The following is a 25,367-nucleotide window of genomic DNA, read 5'->3' as shown; positions in this document are numbered from 1 at the left end:
TTAAATCTTATCAAAAATATAAAAATTATTATTTTATAAATATATTATATATTATTAGTAAAACATCTATAACATTTAATTTAACAAAATTTATTGAATTAACTTATACATTTAGCAAGCCTTACTGAAATTATTATGTACTGTTAAAAAAAAATATTTTTTATTAACTAATTTTTTTTAAATTAAAGACATTTATATCAGGTTAAAAATTTATTGTACGCGTTTTGAATGCATCTCACTTTAGCCTGTATCACCGGCGGTTCAGCGATTCAACCGACCGGCATTAGCCAGTAGCCGGTGGCCAGGACTATAACAATGGTAAGGAAAAAATTGAGAGATGAGAGGGGGGGGGACCATAAATTACGTCGTTCCCCTCTCCGCCACTCGCGGGACAACGACAGGTGGACACGCGTCGGTCTGTGGTGGCTTGGACCACTTATGGCGGTCCCACGTTAAGCACGCGCCGAGTAAGAGAATCGAGGCCGTACACGTGGAGCAATGGAGGGCGGTGGGGACCATCGAGAATTTTGACTTGTCTGACAGCCGCCGGCTTAATGAATGCGAGGGTAGCTGGTCCCCTAGGAGGGAGGTGGGGTCCAATCGCAAATGAGAGGAGAAAAAAAAAAAAAAAAAAAAAAAAGATTGGGACCCAGCAGTGTAGAAGGTACCGTTTGGTGTTTATGGCAAAACTGTCCACCTGCGATGCCAAAAATGGTCCCCTACCTCCCACCTATCAGAGCTCTTGTTGGCCTCTTTCGTTAAAGCATAGGCGCGTGTGTTTGCGTGGGCGTGTGAGCATTTGTTTGGAGTAATATAATTATAATATTAGTTTTTTTTATTTATTTAGGTTTATTCTATTTTTCAAAAAAAATATTATTATTTAAAAATGTCAATACCATAATATTTAATTTGATAAAAAATTAATTATTTAATTTGCTTTTGAAGGACTAAAAATCTTACTACTTTTTGTGATATTTGTAACGTGCCGTCGGCCAAACGGCAGAAGCAAACCATAATAAGCTAAAACATGGAGGGCCCAAATGTAATTTCTTGGAAGGCCCCGCCGTGGGTCCCATTTTCAGATACCCCAAGTGGCCGAATCCATCTACATAAATAAATAAATTTTAAAAAATTAAATAATTTTTAATTACGGATTAAAATTTTAATATATATTTTTTAAGTAAAAGTTTCGTATACTTACAATCTAGATTTTAGCAGCAGAGGATGAATTTATTTATGCTATTGTTAATTCACTTTATGGGACAAAACACAATCCGGGTTTTTTTTTTTTTTTTTTTTTTAAATGAGAATAAAGTAATGAATGTAATAAATATTATCTTTATAAGTAAAGATATATATATATATATATGTAATGGTAGGTATTACTCTACGTTATCACAAAGTATAAAGAGAAATTAGGTAGTATACTTTAGGACACGACAATATTTGATCGTGTTAACTTGGACAATGACAATATAGATACTCTTACACACACACACATATATATATGGAAAAATATTCTCTAACACACATCAATATATAAGTTCAGTCTGTAGTTTCTTTAATTGGGATAAAATGCACAAAGTTGATTAAATTTGGGATGTAATTATGTTGAATTCATTTTTTTTTTTTAAATTTAAAATTATTATTATGTATTATAATTAAATAATTAAATAATATTTTACACAGATAATTAAATTAATAAAATAAAATAAAAAATTGGTGAGAAAAAGAGGTGGTGAGCTGGCATTGACGAAACTGAGGTTGAATGTTGGAATGGAAGGAAGGAAGGAAATGTGAGATTCATTGGGATTGCAACTTACACGTCTCTTCGCAATCTCTGTTCCTCTCCCACGCCAGGCCTGCTTTTTCTCTCTCATTCTCTCTCTCTCTTTATTTTATATTTTAAAGTACAAACATAATTGAATTTTAGTGTTATAAGATTAAAATACAATTATTTTTTATATAATAAATATTAATGAATTATGTTGTGTTCGAAAACAAAAATAAATTAATTTTAATACAAAATCTAATAGACAGAAATCTTAATTACTTATCATTTACGGTTACACGTGCGCAAATAAACAAAAAACTAATTATAATTTATAAATTTAAAATAAAATATTTTTACGCTCAAGATCAACGAGTGTTGTCGACGCGACACGGAGGGAGGGAAAAACTTGGATCGTCAAAATATGCGAACAGAGCGCGGGTAGAGTCACTAGTCGGATGACACGTGTCCCAATCGAACATCAACAAGAGTGAGTATCTGGTGAGACGAGGTATAGGTTTCGTGAGATACCCGCCAATGTTTTGGTTGTCCGACGTGTAATTCTCACGGGTGCCGTCACCGTTAGCCAATGAAAGGGCGCCATTCTTCTCTCCGTTTGTGAGGGTGGGATTTACCATGAGATATCAGCTAAATCACATTTGATTAAATTAATGAAATATTAAACAAGTGCAGTTTGATAAGGTAATGATGGAATTGATTATAATAATTAAATAATTAAAAAAAAAAATGGTTGGTAAATGTTGGATTAAAATATTAATTCAATTAAAAAATTAAAAAATATTATTTTAACTGAGGGAGGTGGGACCCAGATTCTGATAATTGTGGAAAACAAGATTATATAATAAGGTGTCGAGGGCAAAAGTCTTAATACAAGACTTGTCTCATGTCCGTGTCTTTGTCTTGATTGTGTGTGAAAAGAAATTCTTAAAGAAATCAATGTCCCCGCTGTTGCTTTAAAGGATACCCCCCTTCTCCCTTCTTTTTACACTTCAATATTATTATGGCTTCTTATATATATATATATATATATATATATAATTATTACTAATTACTTATTGCTAGAGAAATTAATATATTACAAAATTTAAATTTATTAAAATTCATGCATGCTTTTTTAGTTGAATAAAGTCTATTTTTATCTTATGTGTTAGAATTATTTTTAATGATAAATTCTTATAATAATAATTAATTTAAATCAAATATCAGTAAACTCTATATATATATATATATATATGTATATAAGTTAATTAAACTGTGTCACTTTCGGAACCTTTTTGCATATTAACAAAGACACTTCTAAAAGCAACAAGGTTTTGAAGTAATGCTAATTGATTTAAATGGTAAATTAAATGACCAAAGGATTAAATTTTTACTGTATGTCCAAAACAAAATTTCAAATTTTTACTGTATGTCACATTCGCTTATCCAGAAAAAACAGCATGTTTTTAGGTTTTTAATTTTGACTGATGTATCTTTTGCATCGATGATGAAGATTGAGTCTTGTACTAAAGTAATAACAACAACGACAACGTAATGAATTTAAACCATCATAAAACAAATGTATTCTTTTTAATTATTATAAGATTATAAAATAGTAAATACTAGTAACTATTTTAAATCGAAAAACTTCAAACTATAAAGGGTTTGAAGTATGTTTCGATATACGTGGTGTGTAATATAATTAAGGTATACATATAGGTCCCCTGGATGAGGTAGTTTGAAAATGATGTTGAAGGTTTTGGTGGATAGAGAGTGATGTAGATAAGCCCATGCCGAAACAAACATATGAATGTGAATGAATTACGTACAACAAAATCTAATAATCCAAAGACAAGAGATGTCTTGGGAGGGCAGCAGCATTTACAAAGGGTGGGGGCAACATGCCTTTTGGAGCTAAAAAGGTTTGAGCAACCAAAATTGCTAAAAGCTATTTTGGTCATTACATTTTTCATCTTCAATTTTATACATACCCTTTTGACCACTCTGGTGAAAACGAAAGTCTCTGTGATACCCAATTCTTCATCATCATCATCATCATCATCTTCCTTTATGTCATATTTTTAGATCTTGCTTATTTTAATTATTTTGGATTAGTCCTAATGATTTAAAATATAATACAAGGATTGCTAATATGATTCCATTCGCCCACTCACTCTTTTTTTTTTTTTTTTTTGTATATAATAATAATAATAATAAAAAAAAAAATTGAATTTTGGATATACTACAACATACCCAATAATATTTAAGGAAAGGATGTAGGGAATTGATTGGTAGTTGAGGTCGAACGTGATGTATTTGGCATTGGAAATGGGCTTATCTTCTCAAGCTTGATTCTTCATGGCCCTTTTTAGTCTCACTTTTGTTTTACGTGGTAAATAAAATTGTTACTTGTCATCGTAATACCACCATTATCTCTATCCTATTGTAGTTTATCATATAATAAATGAATGTATAAATATAAATCTACTTTTATTTTTATTTTTTGTTTAAGATAATGAAAATTTACCATTGACGATAACTTGGGTAGGATTATAAGCTAATTAATTGGGGATGCGTATGCATTGAAACGTCTTCATTTGAGGAGATGCCCCCACAAACGGTGTGCACGATTCGCCTTATCCACAATTATGAAAAGTCTACAAGACTTCTTTTTAGTTGCCACTATATATATATATACATACATACATATATATGTACACATCGAATTTTGCAAAGAAAAAAAAAATAAAAAAAAAAGAAAAAGATTAAATGAGTATCAAATTGGAACAAATAAAGAGGGGAATATAGTGGGGGAGGAGAAAAAAAAAAAAAAAAAAAAAAAAAAAAAAAAAAGTTGTTCCAAATAAAGTCTTGATGTATTTATTAATAGGACATAAATTATTTTGGTTAATTTTCAACGATAAATAGGATTTTCTTTGTGAAAGAAAATAATTTAATCAAATCAGTTGATTTATTATTATTATTTTATTTAATGTTTTAAATATGTATATAATAATAATAATTTACATTTTTTATTCAAATTGAATTCAATATGTTATTATTTATATTTATAAATGTATTATGATTTTTTTTAGTAAAATTAAAAATTAAGTTAAAATAAATTATTATTTTAGAAAAAGAAAGAAATGAATGGCAGTAAAAGTGGGGGAGTTTTGTGGTGTCGCTTTGACCCCCCTGAAATTAGGCTTTCTCTCTTGAAGGACCACAAAACCACCTTCAAACTCTTACCATGGACCACGTCTGCACCCACATCCCCTTTCTTTCAACGCATATATCCAATCGCCACCAACAGTACACTCCACAATTTAATTCAAACTATTTTTTATTTTTTTTTTAAAAAAGAAAATAATTAATATTTTATAATATATTACTACTTACACGTGTAAAAAGTATTTCTTATATCATAAATCACAAGTATATCGATTTTAATTACTTAAAAAAAAAAACATGCATGAACAAAGTAAATTTTTCCATTCACTAAAAAACTAAAATAACAGTAGTTAATGAGTGGCAAAATCCCAAGACAATGACAAATTCATGTCCTTTTTTACCTCTTACCTTTTTACTGCGGTAATTATTTCTTGCAGAAAATGTAAGAGTTGAAAAAAATTTGAAGTGAGAGAGAAGAGGGTAAAGCGCAGCAACGACAAACAAACCCCACCAGCTGAATTGATAGATGAGAAGAAAAAGGCATCAAATTACGACATTTTTTCTTCTTTAAATTTATTATTATTATTATTATTGCCAGATATTTTCAACCTAAATTTATTAAATATTGAGTTTCATTTTTTTAAACGAGTCGGTACCAAAAATAAAAAATAATTTATTTAAAAATATAACAATTTTAATTAAATTTGGTTATCCAGTCAGTTTGTATTAAATTATAATATATTTATTTAAAACATAAAAGAATTTAATTTAATGATTATATGGCAGAGCTTTCAACTTTCTTTTTTTATTTTTTTTATTTTTCCATTTTAGTGATGTCATTACCATTTTGCTTCATTGAGGAAAACTCAGAATTCCTGTCTGAAAATTTCTATAGATGAAAAGATGTTAAACAGTAAAAGAAGATGTACGTATCTATATATCTATATATATACGTATTATTAATTTCTTCTGTTTGATTGATTGATGCTTCACCATTACAACATTCATACGCTGAAAACTTTGAAAGAGGTTTCTGTGTAGGCGTGTTCATTAGAGCTCTAGACTTCCAATCACAATCATTCTTAACAGTACTAAATTATGGTAATTTATTATTAAATTTATTTATTTTTTAAATTACAAACAAATAAGAAAAATACAAAACAAAATTAAATTTTAATTTCGATTTTACTAAGTCTATGCAAATCCTCAAGAACACAATGGATCATACTATATCTTTTTAAAATTTGAAATACCTTGTTATCAAATAATTAGTACAAATATTATCTTATTTATCGACAAATGTGATTTACGTATCTCAACTACTATAAAATTGCAAAGATTTTAAAATTTTTAACCAATAACATGCCATTGATAACAAAGTTGCACATAAAACCAACACCCTATTATTGTGAATGTTTTTCATAAAACTACCAAAAATAATATATTATGCTGAACTTAAACAAAGTCATTGCTATTAAACTTAAACCAGATTGAAATAGCAAAACTTCTCACCCACCTAAGAGAATCTAAATGAGTCATTTTAAATGAAATAAGTATGTTAATTATTGTATTTCAGCGCTAATCAAATAAGATAAGTATTTGAAGTGATCTATCAACAATCATCATTCCTTAACATGCCTTCGTTTCTCTTCTTCTACGTAATCCATTCACTTTTTTTCCCTTCTTAATTTCTCTTAAAATATAGTTGTAAATGTAACGCCCCGTTTTTTTTTCCCTTCCAACGGCGTAAGATAAACAATCCTATGACCCAACACGCAAATCGCATACCTATAACATCTCACATAAACAAAACTTGTCCACAGTTCATTGTTCAAACCCAATGTAAACTTGCAGTCTACATATACATCAAATAACAACACCATATCATACATTTTCAGCAAGTCAATATCCATACAAAGATAAACTATTACAGGCGGCGACCCGCCACAAAGAAACCCTTGCCCTATGGCGCTAAAGACTAGGCTCCGTAACCAGCAACTCAGATCCCGGCTTCATCCCTACTTTATCTGTGAATAACAAGAAGTGAGTTCACATAACTCAATACGATAAAAATCAAGTCGCAGGTGTAATATTGTAATGACTAGAAACAAAAAGGAAAGAAAAAAAAAATATATATTTATAATAGGTAGGAAACGACGTCGTTTTAAAGAGGAGAAAAATGACATCGTTTTGAAAGAAAAAAAAAACGACGTCGTTCTGGGATGAAGGAAAACGACGTCGTTTTGGGTAGGCTAGTAGGGTATAAAGTGAGGTCGGGAAAGGGAGAAGGGAAAGGAAAAAAAGAAAGAAAAAAGAGAGAAAAGGAGGGAAAGAAGAGAGCGGAGAAGAAGAAGGAAGGAAAGTTCCAGAAGGAGAGATGAGAGGGTCGGAGCGGAGGGGAGCGAGAAGGGAGAGGGAAGGAGGCCGTGGACGGACGACGCGACCGGCAGAAAGAAGGAAGATGGAAACGGGAGGTACGGTGGAAATTTGAGTTGTTTTGGTGTGGTGTGTGTGTTGTGAAATTTTAATTGCAGGTTGCGGAGTCTGTAATGGCGCGACGGAGTTGAGCGGTGGAGGTAGGCAGTAAAGTGTGGGGTTATTCCGCACGTTTGCAGAGGAGACCGGGGGGAGAAACGGAAGTATGGCGGTGTTGGAGGCGTACGGGGAGCCGTGGGGGAAAAATGGAGGTGGTGCGGGTAGAACAAAGTGAGGAAGAGTGAGAGGGCAGTCTAGGGAGTGCAGGTGGGAGAAAAACCCAAGATGACAGGAAGAGGTGTGTGCGTGGGTGGAGGCGTGGAGGGAGTTGCTAATAAGAGGCGACGTATTCCCCGAGTGCACGGCGGTAAGGGCGTGTGTATGGAGTGAGACAGTGCAAGCCGAGAGGTTTAACCGCCCTAGGTAGGCAAAAGTGTAGAGGAAACGGGAGGAGGCAGAAGGATAGGGGGAGTGGTACGTAGGGGGCGGTAGGAAAGGGAAGAGGGTTGGATGGTACGGTAGAGGGGATTAGGCATCAGGAATTGATGGGGTTCGGATGAGAGAAGGGGGGTGATATGAACAGTAGGGGTTAGTAAGTTAGAGAGGGAGGGGGGGGGGGGGGGGGGAGGGGGGGCGAATAGTGTAGAGCACTTGCGATTAGCATGGTGTAAGGGTAGATGGGAGAGTGCGGTTTAGGATGGGAGATTTGGAGCACGTTGGTGGGGTGTAGTGTGAGCCGCCGATGTTGGTGGCGTGAGGAGGTGATACGTGTGTGTGTGTGGCCTAACAAGGTCGAGAGGTGAAGGAGAGTGTATGAGTCACCGGTGTTGGTGACGGGACGTGGTAATGTTTGTGTGTGTGCGTGGCCCAACGAGGTCGAGAGTTGGAGGAGTGAGTATGAGTCGCCGATGTTGGTGACGCGAGATGATGGTACTTATGTGTGTGTGTGGCCTATTTAGGTCGAGAGGTGGAGGAGTGGATATGAGTCGCCGATATTGGTGACGTGGAATGAAGGTGCTGGTGTGTGTGCGTGGCCTCTTTAGGTTGAGAGGTGGAGGAGTGGATGTGAGTCGCCGATATTGGTGACGTGGAATGAAGGTGCTTGTGTGTGTGTGTGGCCTCATGAGGTCGGGCGATGGGGGAGAGAGTATGAGTCACCGATGTTGGTGACGTGAGCTAATGGATGGTTGTTGTGTGTGTGCGGTTGCTTGGCCATACTGTTTCCTTGAGGTAGGACCTTGATGATTAGTGTAGGGAGGGGGTTTATGAGTTGTTTTGGGTTGGGTAGGATAACTGCATATAGACATTTCTGAAAATTCTTGTCACTGCATACTGCACCTAAAACCTGATTTTTATCGTATTGAGTTATGTGAACTCACTTCTCATCATTCACAGGTGGAGTAAGAACGGAGTCAGGATCCGAGCGGCTGGTAACGGAGCCCCGTCAGTAGTTCCATAGGGCACAAGTTTTGTTTGTGACTTAAAGTAGTTTGAAAAAGGTGTCTTAGTTTGGGTATTGAACTTCTGTAAATGTTTGATAATGTGTTACTATGTGTTGTAGAGGTGGAGATGTATGTACAATTGATTTGGAGCAATGAATGTGGACAAGTTTCTCTTATGCATGGTTGGAATGATATGAGAATTGTATGTTGAGTCGTATGAGTACTTTATCTTATACCATTAGAAGGAAAAAAAAAAAACGGGGTGTTACAAATATGCAGTGACAAGGAATTTAGTATATCTATATGCATTTCTCTTACACCACCCAAGTCATGCCTTAGGACCACCTTACAACTAACTGTCATTTACCTATCTCGAAAGACCAAATATTCAATAACACATACAACAATAGAAAATCCAGTATCCCCATAAGTACCATGTCTATACCACCTACCTCCTGCCTCAACAATACCCTAGTACAATACTAGCCCCACTTATCCCGCTAGACTATTCGGGTTGCCTATCAAACGTGACTATCCGGCCGAAGTCACACCCTAAGCGCCCCTGTTCACATTCATCACCAATATCGACTACCCGTACGCCATTCTCTATCCCTCAACCCCATTAGGCCACACACACACCACTATCTCGTGTCACCAACATCGACGACTTATATCCCACACCTCGACCCCAAGAGGCCACACACTCACACGAATACTATTACCGCACGTCACCAATATCGGTGACTCATGCTCACTTCTCCACACCTCGACCCCAATAGGTCACGCACGCACACAAATACTATTATCTCACGTCACCAGCATCGTGACTCATACTCACTCCACCTCTCGGTCCCAATGGCCACGCACACACAATACCGTTCTCGCACGTCACCAACATCGGCGACTCATGCTCACTCCTCCACACCTCGACCCCAAAAGGCCATGCACGCACACAAGTACCATTATCTCGCGTCACCAGCATCGGTGACTCATACTCACTCCACCTTTCGGCCCCAATGGCCACTCACACACACAATACCGTTCTCGCACGTCACCAACATCGGCGACTCATGCTCGCTCCTCCACACCTCGACCCCAATAGGCCACGCACGCACATAAATACTATTATCTCACGTTACCAGCATCGGTGACTCATACTCACTCCACCTCTCGGCCCCAATGGCTACTCACACACACAATACCGTTCTCGCATGTCACCAACATCGGCGACTCATGTTCGCTCCACACCTCGACCCCAATAGGCCACACACACCAACACTTCACACATACGCCGACGATGTTCCCTCGCCAACCTTTAAATTTACAGCATCTATACCAACCTATCTCCCCTCACCACACTCCCGCTACACCACTACCAACGCGCCCCTACTCTCCCACCCTAAACCACACTTTACAATCCCCTCTTGTGCCATCCCCATCTCCAGCAACTACATTCTCATCCCCCTCTAAACCTACCTCTCCCTACTGTTTCATACGCCTCTTTCCTCACCCGAAACTCCTCATACATATCGATTCCTATTCCATAGTCCCCTCCCTCGCACAGTCTGGACTCTCACTGTCACCCTCACCACGCTCACCCCTCTCACTGGACACTCACCGAAGTCATTCTTCTTGCTCCTTCCGCTCGCGACTCCCTCCGCACTCCCGCTCCCGCACACCACTCCCTTCGTCATCTCGGATCCCCCACACACGCCAAATTCCTTACTCACTCTTCCTCTCAGTGACCTTCCCTTGGTGCTCACACTCTCCTCACACGACCTCCCCTCTCTCCCACGGACCTCCCGTATGCCCCAGCAACGCCATCCTCTTCTTCCCACGGCCTCCTCCGCGAACGCCTTCGCCATTCCGTCCTACACTCCACCTCTCCGCTCCGCCCAGCTACCTACGAACTACCTGGCCTCTGCAACCTGCAAATAACATCACAACTCACACAACACCTACACAACCAAATTTTTTACCGTACCTCCCGTTTCCATTTTCCTTCCTCTTGCCGATCGCACCGTTCGCCGTCCGCGGCCCTCTTCTCTCTCCCTTCTCGCTTCTCTCCACTCTGACTCCCCTCTCTCTCTCTCTTCTGGAACCTTCTTCCCTCTCTTCTTTCCTCCTTCCCGCTCTCTTTCTTCCCTGCTTTTTCCCTTTTCTTTTTTTTTTCTTCTTTCCTCCCTAACCCCCATTTATATCCTACCAGCTTACTCAAAACGACATCGTTTTTTCCCTCTTAAAACTACGTCGTTTTTTCTTCTTCAAAACGGCGTCATTTCCTCCAAACAATTTTTTTTTTCTTTTCCCTTTTTCTGGTTATTACAGTAAAAAACAAGTTTTTATCGAGCCATTGTTTACGTTGAGTAGAAAATTTTAAAGATAAAAATTTATTTTTATATCAAAATTAAAAAAAGTAAAGGAAGAGGAAATGACGGAGACTTATCCTGTTGTTATACATACTCCATGAGGTTGATAGGCATATTCTCAATTAAAAGAAAGGGACAAGTCTCTCTATCAATGGCAATGGAATTTGGATTTGGATTTGGATTTGAAGGTATAAAATTAATGGGAATGGTGACATGAAAACGAGGGTTTATTGAGAAAAGAGGTAAGAGTTTGTAGCGTGTAGACTTGGGGTTCCTCTCTTTGAAAGGTGTTTTTATATACAAAATTTGCGATTTTGAGGGCAAGAATATTTTGGTACAATGAAGTTATGAGTTATAATACTGTGTTTTAATGGAATGTTGACGTTTGTGCCACATGAATGGAAATTTTCTAGCCATGATTGTTGGGTTTTCTTTAGCCAGAAATGTGGAATTTAACTCGTTTGCTCATAAAGATATTTGTCATTTTTTTTCCCCTTCTTAATAATTGATTATTTTATTCTACCCCCAAAATTATGTAATTTTTTTACTGACATTTTTAGATTTATACTCTATTTAATTCAAAATTTTACTTTATAAATATTATTATTTACAATAAATTAAACATAAAAAATAGTCAAACATAAAAAAGCAGTTGATACTGAGCCCTATATATATACATATACTATGAAAAACCCTTAATAGATAAAACATGTTACTACACCAAATTGTACTTAAAAGTCAGGTTGATATTTTTGCAGATAATCTTTGGAGAAAAATGTTAAATGTTCAAAATTAATATAAAACAAAATATTATTTATTTATTTTTCAAATAAATAATTGTCACATGAAATTTAGCCTACAGTAGAAATTTGAAAAATACATGCAAGAAAAAGTATTTGATGTGAGTTCATCAATCAGTCACATTCATACACAATTTCCCCATTCCATAAGGTCTCCCTTTCACATTTTTTTTATTTTCATCTTTCCGTATATGATAACAAACTTGACCCCCCACTAGCCAAAAACAAAATTATGCCTTCCAAACTAATATATATTATGACATTAATTAAAGCAAAGTTGCAAACAGAGCTGAAAGAAGAAGAAATTACCTCTTGTTTCTAAGTCCAATATATTAACTTGCAATCTGCAGAAAAGGAGAAAGAAGGAACAGGGTACTTTAGTCTAAGAATCCAATCAATCTCTTCAGCAACCATTCTCTAACCCAAGTAATCTGATGTCATTTTAATTTAATAATAATACGTACGAATCCAATAAGGCAAAAAAGATTTTTTTAAAAAAAATGAAAAGAAAGCCCCCATCAAGCCTATTAAGCACATTGAAAAGATTTTAGGTATATATATAGCCATCAGAAAATTGAAAGTGTCGGCAAGACATTTTCTCCTAACAACCGATGCCAATAAAGCTCCTCATATATTCGTTCTAGCATTTGACAAACGAGTTTCTAATGCATAACCAAGAGAAATATGAGAGATGAAACTGTTAGATAGTAAGACCTGCGGAAGAGATATAACTACGCAGTTGCTTTTTTGATAAAAATTGAACCTGAGTCAAAATTTCAAGTGGAAATCAAATAATGTATTTAAAAAAAAAAACTCCAGACTGAATATATCCTAATCATAGCATTAAAATAAATAAATATAAGAAGAGCAAGGAGAATAAAACACACACAACTAACGAAACCTAGACAAGATTAGTTGAATTCTGTAATTCCTTTGTTTTTCTTGTAGGCTAATAAGGCCATACCTATGACCAGTTGGAAACCATGTGGGCAAGTGTTTAAAAGAAAATTTTTCCTCCCTAGCTTTTCTAATCCATAATAAGATCTAATCTTTGGCCCAATGGGATTTTCCAATACAACCTTGGCCCAAGGAGATTTGAGTTCCAAGTCCCTACCTTTCATTTAATTCACCATAAAAAAAAAAATAATAAAAAAGAGGACTGACAAACAAATTAAGACAAAATTTGTCTTGTTTGAAAGTGTAGGATAGTTGTAATTTTATAAATTATATTTAATTATACATATTTTTTATAAAATAAAAAATTGTAAAGTATGAAGTAACTGAGTACCAAAAGACACGGGTATTTATATTACCATCTACAAAAGTATTTATAAAGATGTTAGAATATCAGTCACGTTTTTAAAATTTAAATCACTAATAATGTTATAATTTAATAATACTAATCTAAAAATATGTATTCACCTTTTTTTTAATCTAATTGATCTATTCCGAACACTATCAATCAAAAACTCTTCTACTCCTCTCTTTCCAAATGGCACAAGAAACAGTTTAATGGAATAATGTCCTACAATAATTTATTTTTACACACAAACTCTCCCAAGCTCCTATCTCTCCCCTAGAAGACCATAGATCAAGCACCATAATCTATAAGTTGTAGGACACCACAATCAATCAAATATGTATATTTAATTATACATATTAAAATTAATATGAGAATTAAAAATAAGAATTGACAAGGAATTGAACCAAATGCATCCTTGCTATTAATAAACTAATTCAAACTAGTAACTTCTCCGAGAAAAATGGAACATTTTGAAGACTTGAACTACCATCTGCGTGCTAGAGCTATCAGTTATCCTCCAAGCGATCACCCCAAACAAACGAAAATCAGAGTTAAGATTACAAAATCAATTCTCTTTGAACTGTTTGAAAAAATGTCACCAAAAACAGACCGATAATTGGGCTGGCTCACAGCAAATATAGATCCCGAGACAACCAGAGACCGAAAAACAACTACAGTAACTTTCATTTTTTTGAAAGAAAAAGGATAAGAAATATGCATAAACAAGACGCCAAAAAGATGCCACTCGTATACAAGAGAAACTACAGTAACTAATAAGAAAGCAACAGACAGAAACACCACCAGTTGTTCTTGCATATTAAGATAATCAACAGATTTCCAATTCTGTGTTTAAACTGAATCCTGATTTCAATTAGTTTACATTTGGTTTTATTAAGTCTAGCAGAAAATAGAAATTTAGTTATCGTAGTGTGGGTTTAGAATTTATGACAAGTTACTGCAGGCTTTCCATTTGTATTTAATCCACAGAAAATAATAAATAAATATATATACTTGGGGAATGGAATTTTAGAAGGATAATGGAAAAGAAAAGTTACTAGACAGGGGAATTAAAGACTCATCACAAATTTATACTTGATTCAATTGCTTAAACTGACTAAATTTGGATATACAACAGAAAACTGAAGACCATAGGCAGATAAAATGATGATCAAATAGATACCTAGACATAATTGGTGCTGATACAATACCAATGGACCAAAAGAGCCCATCATGCAGTTCCGATGACACGAACATGAAATGGAGGACCACGACAGAATATTGGTTCATCAGAACAATCAGTTCTCGCTCGTGCCCTAAGAACGTCATTAGCCTCCTCAATCACCGCCGCAGCTACCATTGTGTATTCACCCGGTACAAGGAAGTATAAAGAGAAAGGATGCCTGGTCTCTTGAAGTGGGGGAACCTCCATCATGATTCCACTCAAAGCACCTAACAATTATATTACAGATTATGAAATTGACATGCTATCAAATTTACAGTTTGCAGCAACGGTGAAGGAAGAGATACTTACATATGGACTCTAACTATTCAGTTCAATTACCATTCAGTCTTTTTCTAATTTTCATAATAAACACGCATAATTAGAACATAATTAGTTGTGTTTAAGTTTATACCAGTTCACATTGAATTGCGTAATGGTGAGAATTCAATTCCTAGCTTTCAAGGTGGGTGCTGAACTCCCAAAATAAAGAAAATGAAGATGAGGAAGTAGTAACTCAAACACAACAGATTATATTTTAATTAAGACTGTTATTAGTATAAGCATTAGAAATTGATTAGGAATTGAATAAGACATTCCATATAGGTGGAGAATTCTATGCGACATTCTACCTTAAAAAATTGATTAGAGATTTTTCTTATTGAAATGGGGAGACAACAGAAAATATTAAACGAAAAAGTTAGTTAAAGATATATGAGAAACTTACCAGACCACAGGACAGTTGCTTTGGCACCCTCTACGCAATTCTCTCCAGCGACATCTCTGCAAGTAATACTGAGATTCAACTTGATCATTTCCTTAGTATTATTACAAACAAGAACTTCCATTGGAGTCATGTCATGTGCCAGCACAGAACCTTTAGACCCAGAGGAAATAGGCTCTACATTAGATTCTCTTGGAAAATCAACTTTTGAGACATGTCTATTGTTCCTAACAAGCCTAAAACCAAACGTCAATGGATCTGGAAGCAATACATCCAAAACAGATGTCTGAAGGGCTGCCTGTATAGCATCCTTAATATTTAGTTCTCCATAGCTGTTCCGTCCTGACTGCCACCTGACTTTTATTCTGGATATCAGGTTCTTAATTGATGCATTCAGTTCAGCCTTGGTATTTTTCTCTGAGAAGTTGTAGTTCCTGCCACTGATAGTCCCATCAGAACGAAAATCCTTCACAAAAAAGGAACCATCAAGGATGGGCAACTTAAAATGCTCCAAGGGTATCAATACCCTAGCAGAATAATCCCTGTCAATTCTCGTCTTAGGATAATCAAATTCAGTAGCGTGTTGGTCGACATGAAGGTATTCATCCTCGCAAGAATTTTCCAAGTGGACAGATACACTAGTTTCAAACACAACATCAGTTGGATTAGCTAACTCGAGTTCAAGAAACCGCAGCCCCCAGCTTCCTCTGAACGGATCAATCTTCACTAAGCTGTCAATCTTATCTTCTGAACCAGCTGCCTCCTTAGGAAGGTTCTCACTGACGTGGGCAGGAATTTCCATTGAAAGTAAGCGAGCTCTTACAAAAGATAAACCTTGTAGAACACAGATTTGCAAGGGAACAACAAGTCGTCTACCAGGAGTCACAGTAAATCCATTTGTCTGAGGATCTCTGGAATTAGCTAGTGGCCCTGACAAAGAAATTTGAAAAATAAGCACTCCAAAGCTCACAGTAAAATATCTTTAAATTACTCAAACATGTATTTGACAGTTCAATGTAGTTACTCTTTTTTCCTTTTGGATTGAAAAAGATTATTATCAGAAAGAAATTTTGTAGCTACCTACGTACAAAGGTGAATCCCGACAAACAATTACAATTTTATCAAGAGATCCTTTGTATAGGGAAATAAAGTTTCTATTATAGCTTCCAGATGCTTTAAATCTAGATGTGTGAGGTTCCCTAATAATCAACAGGAGCAGAGAATCATGCTCAACCTGATCATCAATAATTATCAATTTGAGTCTCCTACCAGGCTTTTTCTTCTTTATTATTTCCCAGCATGAAGTTCCTGTTCTCAACGGCAGAACCTCCTTGGTTTAGTTATGTGGGTTACTTTGGTAATCTAGTTATGATGCAGATTTCCAGAATTAGTTGATTAAATGTTTTCTTCTTATTAACTAATGAGTCCTAAAAGTTAAGAGTTAATTGTCCTTATATATAAGGAGGTTTACATATCACATCTAAATTTTCGAAGAGTTAGATTCTGTTGACACAAAACCAGAATCATCCAAGAGAAAAATTCTCTCTATGCTCTGGACAAACCAGAATCTTAATTCAATTGTTGGATTTTTTATCTCTAAATTTTATCCCCTAAATTGTCCTATCTCTCCATCATGTTTAACCATTATATCAGTCTAACTTCAAACATACATGTTAAAGAAAAAAGTGAAGTGCTTCAAATTTTTTGTTAATCTTGTTGGGTTTCCTGAACACACATGAGAGATAGCTTTGAGCCTTCATTAAAAAAATGCAAGGAAGTTTTAAAGTTTTATTAAATAAATACAAGTTAATGACAAAATAAGAAATTTAAATATGGTTAGAAATACCTGCATAATGGATTAATAATGAGGGGCTGCTTCCATCTTTTAGATTTCTTCCTGTGCTTACTGAGGCACCCCGGCCAGCAGCATTATCAGTGTCCACTGGCCCAAGTTGCCAGGCTTTTAAGGTCACAGGCACAGTCACTTCAGCACCAGGCTTCAAAGGAAGAGCAGACTTTAAACTTTCAGATGCAATTGAGATAACAGCATCCTGATTTTTTCCAGATAATGAGATATGTGCCTGCTCTACAGGAACTGTTCCTGCATTCGACAGACTTATCCACACATCACGGATCTCACCTTCATACAGAACAATATTACCATCCCCACCTACAATTCGTGGCACTAGCAATGGCAAAGGGGGAACCACAGATATAGTTGGAACAGACATATTTCTCAACTTCACAGATCCACAGCATCGGAAAGGATCTGAAAGTACAAGTCCCTGTGCTGCTCCTAGAAGCAAATTATCAACATCCTTAAAAAGATGTTCAGTAATCACACCAAAGCAATGGACAGTGCATCCTGGAATTGCCACCGGTCCAACTGCAGTGGAAATTCCAGATAATGTGATTACCTTTGATGAATTAGGTGGGAGATCAACACTGATAGGAAAACCATCAAAATTTGCTGTATGGACTGAGAGATATATACTATCAACTCTCAAATTAAAGCCACATGGATTTGCCAACTCCACCAAAACCTGGACTGGCTCACTAACTACCCAAATCAGCTCCTGTTTGTTAGTATCATTTGATTCCCCTTTGCTGAATGGTGTATAGATAAAGGGGCCAGAGGGAGCAGATCCAGCCCACCAATCTTCTCTAGCTGGATTTCTTTTTACAATATCTACCTGTGAGGGATGTTGAGGAAAAGAATATAACCTAGGAGTACAAATTATTGATTAGTTCCCAATCTTTTATAGAAGATCAAACTAATTATAATTAAAATGTACGAGGAAAAAAAAATACTTAGGCAACAATCTTAATGTCAATCATATGGCAGTTATCAAGTAGAAGGAAGACAATACGTGCCCACTTTCAAGCCTGCAGTGTACTTTCCAGAAACCCAAAAATAAATAAAGCTTTTCAAAGTTTGAACTAAAAGGTGAATTTCTTAAAGTTGTTTTACAAGTATCTAATTCCCTGAAGTTATATGACATTTGCACTATAGCACATACCTTACGAAAGGTAAGGCAGGATCAGCGCAACGAGTTCCAGATGGCAACCTTTCCGATGAATTTGTAAGGGCACTGGCAAGGCCATTTTGCCCAGCAGGTGTGATTAGAGGGTAATAAGATCTTAGTAGTCTTGCTGCTGCACTCCAGGCAGCAAGAGGATCTCCAGCACGAACTGCAGAAAGCAATATCTCCCTCAGAACAACCATCTGCAAAGTGCTCCACTGAGACTCAAACAGCGAGATTACAGATTGGTGATGCATTTTTCCACTGTCAATCTGACCTGATCCAGCTTCCTTTTGCAAAGGAAATAAAAACCATCAAGCAAGTTAACATGATTAAACTAAGCAATATAGACAAGATAATTTACATGATATTACTCTGTTTTAACAGTATAGATGGAATACAAACTTCTTTTAAAAAAACTGTTCACCCATGCTTGCAAACTTACATTAGAATTGGAGAAGGATGCTCTACTTTGAACATGGTAAGCTTTTGTGGTCATCGCCAGAACTTGCATGGCACTAATAGCTGCCAGTCTATTCTCTTGTCTGAAGTACAGCTGAGCTACCTGCCTAGAAAAGAAGGCAGCTTTTCGTTGATATCCAAGCATACCAAATAACCGCGCTATTTCGACATATAATATGAGTTTATCACTGGCATCAATCAAAGATTTTGCACCATCAGCAGCACTGGTTAACAACTCCACTACTTCCTTAGCCAGCTCTCTCCTGTAAAACACCAGAAAAAAGCCAAAAAGAAAATAATTAGAAAATATCAAAACACACTTGACTAAAAATGGTGCACCTGCAAACTCAGCGATTTTCTTTTTGAGATAAAACTTATCCAATATATATACATGAATAAACATAAATGTGTATTTGACAGTTTGCAAGATGATAAGAAAGATCATGAAAACCACAACACAGACCCTTAGAAGCTGCAGTTCCTCTTCTCTGATCTAAGCAGGAAAAAGAAAACTATAGTACTCAACGACCATAAGTTACTAGCTAAGTGCTTCCAGCCACCCTAAAGCACTCCCACTGACCTCCCCTCCCAATTATAAAAAATCTTCACAAAGCACTAAAAAATGAATGACAGCAAACTAATACTGGAAAAAAAACAAAGAATTGCATTATAATCAGAGATGTTCCTATCAAATTTCTAGATTTTCTTTTCTTTCATCACATTTGAGAAAAAGACACAAAAATTGCTTCATCAATAGAAAATGAGTTCATTGGTTTTCACCAAACTTAAAGGAGTAAGTAGAAGGGAGGACTTCTTTTCTTTCCCCTACCTAGCAAGAGGGAACAAAACTAACAGAGGATCGAAAACCAAACAAAACAGAAGACTCCACAAGTTTTAGAAGAACAATTTTAACAAGGAAAGGCATAGTTCTCTCTGAAAATTTATTGCTTCATATATCGATATAACTTTGCAGTGGCATGAGTACGGTACCAACAAACAATAAAGAAAAAATCATGAAGTTAATAAGTCAAAAGTATGATGCAACCAAAAAGGAAGCTAAAGATTAAATTTATATGTGACACATCATGTAAACGTAATCCCAAAGGCGATATGCCAGCATCATCCCCCTCTTATTTCTTCAACGTCCTTTTTTTTGAGGAACTCTTCAATGTAAATCTCAGAGATGCTGCATTTTTATGATAATGAGGGAAAATGTTTTCCTAGAGATCAATACCTGCACAGAAATCGGGCCAGTTTCAAGGTAGCTTCAAGTTCAAAACTCAGAGGAGAAACTCTGCATCCAAATAGTTGAAAATGTTTTTTTAGTCAGAAACTATTTTGTTAGTTAAAAGAAGATGCATAAACAATTAGCCTAAGTTATAACTTCTTACCATTCCAAAGTACAAAAAAATTATTTTGAAGCATACACAAAACACACTGAGTTCAGTACCTATATTGTCTTGATAACAAATAAAAAAGTCCTACAGATTTAATTATCAAACAAGAGTTGCAATTACATTAAACTCTGTTTTAAACATGTTTCTACCAATTCCCAGGAACTTTATACTTGTATCGTGCCACCATTTGAGCCGCCTGTTATTTGTCAAAGATCACATAAAGTACATTTTAGCTTTTGACAAGCTTGTCATGCTTGTTACCTACCCAATCAAAACATTTTGATGGGATTAATATAAAATGCCTATCCTATATTTGTGCTCTAAAACATAAATAAAACCAATGCCTATATATTCATTTTATGCAGCATCACAAGTTTTTATATCTTGTCATAGCTGGGAGCCATGACTGAAAAAAAATATGCAACATTATCATCTTCTAGCTAGCCTTTCAACTAAACTTAGTTACTATCCCCTCAATTTGGCAAATAATAGAAATATATGTTTCATAATAAACTAAAGTTTACATTATTAACCCTGTCATTATACACTTTAGTTTTCCAGTTTTTCCTAATTACTTGTTTTCATTGATCTCATAGAAGAATGAATCAAGTCTTCATTTTATAGATTGCATCTTCTCAACTTTAGAAGACTATAATCTTAATATCCTGTTGACATCACCACCATCTTCCACAACCTACCTATTTTATTTGTCATTTTTCAGAACATTTTGTCAGTTAAAAAGAACCATGCACAAATGATTAGCCTAAATCAACAAGAGATAAGATATGTTAAGACTTTATTACCTTTACAAAGTACAAACCAACTATTTTGAAGCACTCATAATATTTGGTTATTGGACCTAATTATCTCGAGAACAAATAAAATAGTCTAACAGATTTAATTTGGTGAAAACCAATGAACTCTGTCCTAGACATGTTTCTACCACTTTCTCAGGAACTTTATAATGTATTATGCCACTATTTGAGTAGCCTGTTATTTGTCAAAGATCAAGTTGAGGTACAAGATTTTAGCTTTCAGCAAGCTTGTCATGCTTGTTAACAACCCAAGCGAAATATTTTGATGGAATTAAACCAATATGCCTGTTTCTACTACTTTATGCTCTTAAAAAATATATATATAACACCTCTCTATAGTCTATGTGGCATCACAAGTTCTAATATCATCTTGTCATAGGTCACAGCCATGACTGAAAAGGAACATGCAACATTATCACCTTCTGGCTAGCCCTTCAATTAAACTTTGCTTTTATCCTGTCAACTATGAGACTTGATAGAAATATATGTTTCATAATAAGCTAAAATTTACATTATTAATCCTGTCAGTATACACTCTAGTTGTCTAATTTCTCCTAGTTACTTTTTTACTGAGCTCATAGAAGAATGACTCAAAGCTCCATTTTATCATTGCAATTTCTTAATTTAAGATGACTATTATCTTGATACCTTGTTGAAACTACTGCCATCTTCAGCAGTCGTATCAAACCTATTGTATTTGTCCTTTTGCAGAAATAAGACAAATAAAAAGCAATATAATTGCTTTCAGTCAACTCCTTCTACATAGTCTTCTTTAACCCAAGGCCTTCTACATAGTCTTCTTTAACCCAAGGTCGCATCTAAATTCCCTCGAAGCAAATTTGCAAAAAAAAAAAAAAGGCCCCTCTATACTGCACTCTTTGCATGGGATAGAATCCTCACTTTCGATAACTTGAGAGAGCATGGTAGATGCAAATTGTCAACAAGCGTGCTATGTTTTTGGAAGATAGTAAATCCCTAGACCCCTTCCTCCTTTGTTGCACTAAGACTAAAAAGTTATGGATTCAACTTTCTTTCCTCAACATGTCCTGGCTGGCTAGTGGTTCTATTGTCGTTGAGATTTGGGTATGGATTACAACCTGCAACTACATAATCCCTCATTTTGATGGCTATCATTTGGGAAGATCAATAAAAAAGGAATAAGAAGACTTTTGGTGGCATTTTTCACCTTTTGCAATTACTAGAGATCATCAATTCCATGCCTTAAGTTTTTTATTTTGTGCCCATCCTCCTCTTTAGAAAGGATTAGGGAATCTTACAGATACTTTGCTTTCTGTTAATAATATGTAAATCTCTTGTATATACCCGCCTGTAAATATTATCCCTTGGAGGCCTGTTAATATTATTTCTCTCCTTCGTTTCTCTAAAAAATATGTTTTTTTTTTTATGTATTATTGTATTAGAATTATAATATACTCTTTTACGTATCACAATATCAGAGTTTCAACGTAAAATTTTTAAGAATTATTATACAGTAGTATAACAAGAATATAGAAAATTTTCCAGGCAGAAGCAAAACGCACGCAACCTATCAACATAAAAAGTTCAGCAGGACATTAATATTATACTGCAACCCTCTTGATCAGAGGTTCAGCATCAGGGAACTGTCCTCCACACCTTGACTTTCTGTAATATATAAAAGAATGAAAAATCAACGTTACCTCTGAGCATTGTCTTGTGTGAATGACTTTCTGTAATATGCAATGACACTAGTGTATCGGTATCTAACCTCATCCTCTACAACAGAATCCTTTTGACCCATGCGGTCTACCTAACAACGAGGAAAACAAATATAAAAGTAAATTGCAAATACAAAATAGAGAAATAGGAAGAAACAAAACAACATCCAAATTCAGAAGCATTCTGCTAACTGGCTGGCAATTTATAGGAATAAACTTCTCATATCAAGGGCAGTTGATGTTAGAAAAAGCATCCCATTATACAGTTGAACTATTTGATCACAATTTGTATAACAAAACATACTTGGGATTCCTATTGGGCTCAGATCCTATATAAATGGAAAGTGGAATTGGCTATATCATTTCACGATTTTCAAACTAGAAAACCTTAATTTCTTATTGTCTAATTCTAAAATACCGTGATGCATATATGACATATGCAATTTTCTCAGTGAAGCATCGTACTTAATACAAATGTAATAAAAATTGATCTTGGCCCGTAGATAAGCATACCAGTAAAGCACAAACACTGCCCTCCAGTGCCCCGGCATACCAGAAGTAATCCCCAGTCAATCTGGCTAGTTCTAGTGCAGTCTGATAATGGGCATTCGCATCAACAGGTGATCCTGCTAACAAACAATAATCTCCTATGGTCTTCTGTGCACGACCTAGCCTTCGCTTTTTGGCCTTGATAACCTAAATGGTATACATTTAAAATGATTAAGTTGCAAAGATCCACATCCTGGATCTCAAGTTAACTGAAGCCTCACAGAGAAAAAAAAATGCGCATGCAAATTCTTAGGACACCTAAACATGAACCTCCTCTGAGCTGAGACTGGCTTGAGAATCTAATGGTGTCTTCAAAAGAGTCCCTGCAGATTCTGCTTGGAGGACCCACTTCTCAAATTCCATCAAAAGGGAAGCAGCAATGTCTTGCATCATAGTTTGCAAGTGAAACTCCTGTGTTTGGCGATCGGCAGGAGGAAACAAAATCAAGTTGTCGGCCTTCTTACCTCCATCCTCTAGCTGCAAAAGAAAAGCAAAATTGGTATTAAATGACACATCCCGCTAAACTTTCCACTGAACAGCATAATTAGTATGTATTAGGATTTAGTTAAGACGTTTAAAGCATTCTCCTAATCACATAACATGGTGACATCGCATTCCTGATGAGACAATGAAATACCTTCAAATGGTTAAATAATAAAAAAAAACAACTTAATTAATTTAAACTGATCGATCTCAAAACAAGTAAAAACTCGATAGGAGTTAGTTTCGAGATATTGTTTTCCGGGTTAATCCAGAATTCCATTAACAAAACAAGCAAAAGAGAGGAGCATGAACACTCAACTACTCACATGAGAATCGCCGGGACAAAACGCAAAACATCGCTCGACAAGAGCAGAGGTGTAACTTTTACAGGTGGCATTGAACTGTTCGATGACGGAATCCAGATCAGGAGAGGAAGGGCAGTGACATATGCCGATAACCGAGAGAGTCTTGCGATTCGACTGGAAATCCTCCCACGGGCTCGGCGGAGCCCCACCAAGGACGAACTTGAACCGGAGTGAGCCCGAGTCCCATGGCTGATGGGCGAATGGCGACTTCTGGTGCTCCGTGTAGAAGGAGCTGATCGCAGATAGAGGAATCGTCTGGTGACGCAGCAGCATCGAGTGGTAGTCCCGCAGGATCCCCGGTGGGACATGGCCGATCGGGAGGACGGCTATCCGAATCATGGAAGAGGTCTCGACGCTCACGTCGGGTTCCATTGAAGGGATCGGAAGGTGGAGTCGATTGAAGTGCAGGAGTGTTATTATAGAAATGGGCGCATCAGATTTGCTAAACAACGGGAATGTGCAACAGGAGTTGGAAATGGAAGCACCGAATCGCGGCAATAGAAATTAGATTTAGAAGGGAAGGACTTGTTTGGGTATCAGTCTTTGCTTGTCTGGAGAGGGAGTGGCGAGATACAGTTATCATAGAAATGATTTGCTTGAAAATTTGATTCCTACTTCTTATCACCACTCTTCTGTAGTTTTCGTCATCGCATGACTTTTTAATTTTTGTTTCTAATTTTTTAATTATTTTAAAATTGTCTATTCTCTTTTCTTTTAAATAGTTTTCTTATTTATTTAAATAAAAAATATTTTTAAATAAATTAGTACTATTTAAATTATACATAAAACAATAAAAATTGGCCACATATAAATTTGTAATTGGAAAAAAACCAACGTATTTATTTTATTTTTAAAATTTTGATAAAATTTAAAATATATTTTTTCAACTTAACTCAAAATATCATATTAATTCAATTTTTTTTAATATTTGTATTGTATTATGTTTAATTAAGCACAAATATTTACATATAATCAACAAGAAATAATCGTTTTATTATAAATACAGATTTAGCTAAAATTACAAAAAAAAAATAACTCTAATTTATAAGCCCTTAAGAATTTTATTATTTCATATGATATTTTTAATTTTAAACTTTACTTTACTATGTAGTTATTGGAATTTAATATATTGTTAAATTCCATCATAATTACATTTTATATTATTTTATTTTCTATGATTAAATTATATTTCATTTTTGGAAGTATTTGTAGTATATAAAAATTATTTTGTTTTTCAGAAAATTTTAACAAAAGATATTATAATTTAAAAACTGTAATATTCTACTTCATCACAATCGATAA

General features: G+C 35.5%; 1 protein-coding gene across 3 annotated transcripts; it reads right to left on the bottom strand.

Annotated features, from left to right (window-relative positions):
- Positions 1 to 6,745: 6,745 nt before the first annotated feature.
- Positions 6,746 to 24,667, bottom strand: TRS120 (transport protein TRS120). Of its 3 annotated transcripts, XR_015813209.1 has the most exons (12): positions 24,027 to 24,667; positions 23,488 to 23,694; positions 23,182 to 23,364; positions 22,651 to 22,760; positions 19,994 to 20,053; positions 18,743 to 19,022; positions 18,295 to 18,587; positions 17,121 to 17,998; positions 15,278 to 16,204; positions 14,512 to 14,780; positions 12,338 to 12,372; positions 6,746 to 6,969 (listed from the first exon to the last, which is right to left on the bottom strand). XR_015813209.1 is itself a non-coding variant. In XM_088207163.1 (11 exons), exons 1-10 carry the CDS (start codon positions 24,435 to 24,437, stop codon positions 14,560 to 14,562), a joined length of 3,570 nt encoding a protein of 1,189 aa, XP_088063289.1. In that variant the 5' UTR covers positions 24,438 to 24,667; the 3' UTR covers positions 12,014 to 12,372; positions 14,512 to 14,559. The 3 variants fall into 3 exon arrangements, 2 of the variants coding, with proteins under 2 accessions (XP_088063289.1, XP_088063288.1); XM_088207163.1 differs by lacking the exon at positions 6,746 to 6,969 and having other exon boundaries at positions 12,014 to 12,372; XM_088207162.1 differs by lacking the exons at positions 6,746 to 6,969; positions 12,338 to 12,372 and having other exon boundaries at positions 14,399 to 14,780.
- Positions 24,668 to 25,367: the final 700 nt, after the last annotated feature.

This window comes from Carica papaya, chromosome 7, assembly GCF_054855325.1.
Source record: "Carica papaya isolate Zhongbai chromosome 7, ASM5485532v1, whole genome shotgun sequence".
NCBI lineage: Eukaryota > Viridiplantae > Streptophyta > Magnoliopsida > Brassicales > Caricaceae > Carica > Carica papaya.
This window is presented reverse-complemented; position numbering and strand designations above follow the sequence as displayed.